Raw genomic sequence first — 704 nt, 5'->3', positions numbered from 1 at the left:
TTGATATTTAACTAAAAGTTTTTTACCACATATTTCAAGACCATTTAAAGCCTTAACAGCATTAATTACTCCAATAGGAGAGTCAAATTCACAAAGTCCAAAAGATGAGAGTTTCTTTGTTGTGGGATCCTCTGATCTATTCCATTTCATTATACGGCCACATTCATTTAGAAGACGACGAATATAAACATCTGCAATACTTAAGGGAATCTGACCAACATATACAGTAGTCATTCCTGGTAATAAACTTGTATCCATATCACTTTTTTCATAATAATTCATATTATTTGCTCTATTATTAATCTGACTTACTCCATTCAAATAATAAGCTGGTTTATTATATGACTCAGAATTTTGTGATACAGATGATGCCACATATTGCAAAGTGTGATAAGATTCAAAAAGTGGTGCGTCTCTCTGAAACATCAGGTTATATTGGACTTCATAATTTCATTAGTAAATAAAGAGTTTCATCAGATAATATCAGCGGTCAACTACAATAAAGTATTAGTCTACTACTTGGAGCAAAAATTATTACAAATAATATCCAAAATTTCTATGTTCATATTAATATGAATAAATTTGACTCTATTAAAGCAATGTATATATTTCAAATATATTTTGAACTATATTAGGTCTTGTAATTTTAAATGAAATAAGATTATAAGAAAATAATTGATAGGTGATATTAAAAAAAAAAAAAA

The 704-nt window shown here is 27.3% G+C and overlaps 1 protein-coding gene across 1 annotated transcript in view; it reads right to left on the bottom strand.

Annotated features, from left to right (window-relative positions):
* Positions 1 to 426, bottom strand: part of cand_017950 (RNA recognition family protein) — a gene marked incomplete at both ends in the record, with an annotated part of 1,076 nt that extends 650 nt beyond the window's left edge. Inside the window, one exon of the mRNA XM_067212029.1 lies at positions 27 to 426. Coding sequence (XP_067067239.1) covers positions 27 to 426 — 400 coding nt within the window. The remainder of the gene's footprint in view (positions 1 to 26) is intronic.
* Between the last annotated feature and the right edge of the window lie 278 nt (positions 427 to 704).

Source organism: Cryptosporidium andersoni (assembly GCF_001865355.1).
Source record: "Cryptosporidium andersoni isolate 30847 chromosome Unknown contig_71, whole genome shotgun sequence".
Taxonomy (NCBI): Eukaryota; Apicomplexa; class Conoidasida; order Eucoccidiorida; family Cryptosporidiidae; genus Cryptosporidium; species Cryptosporidium andersoni.
This window is presented reverse-complemented; position numbering and strand designations above follow the sequence as displayed.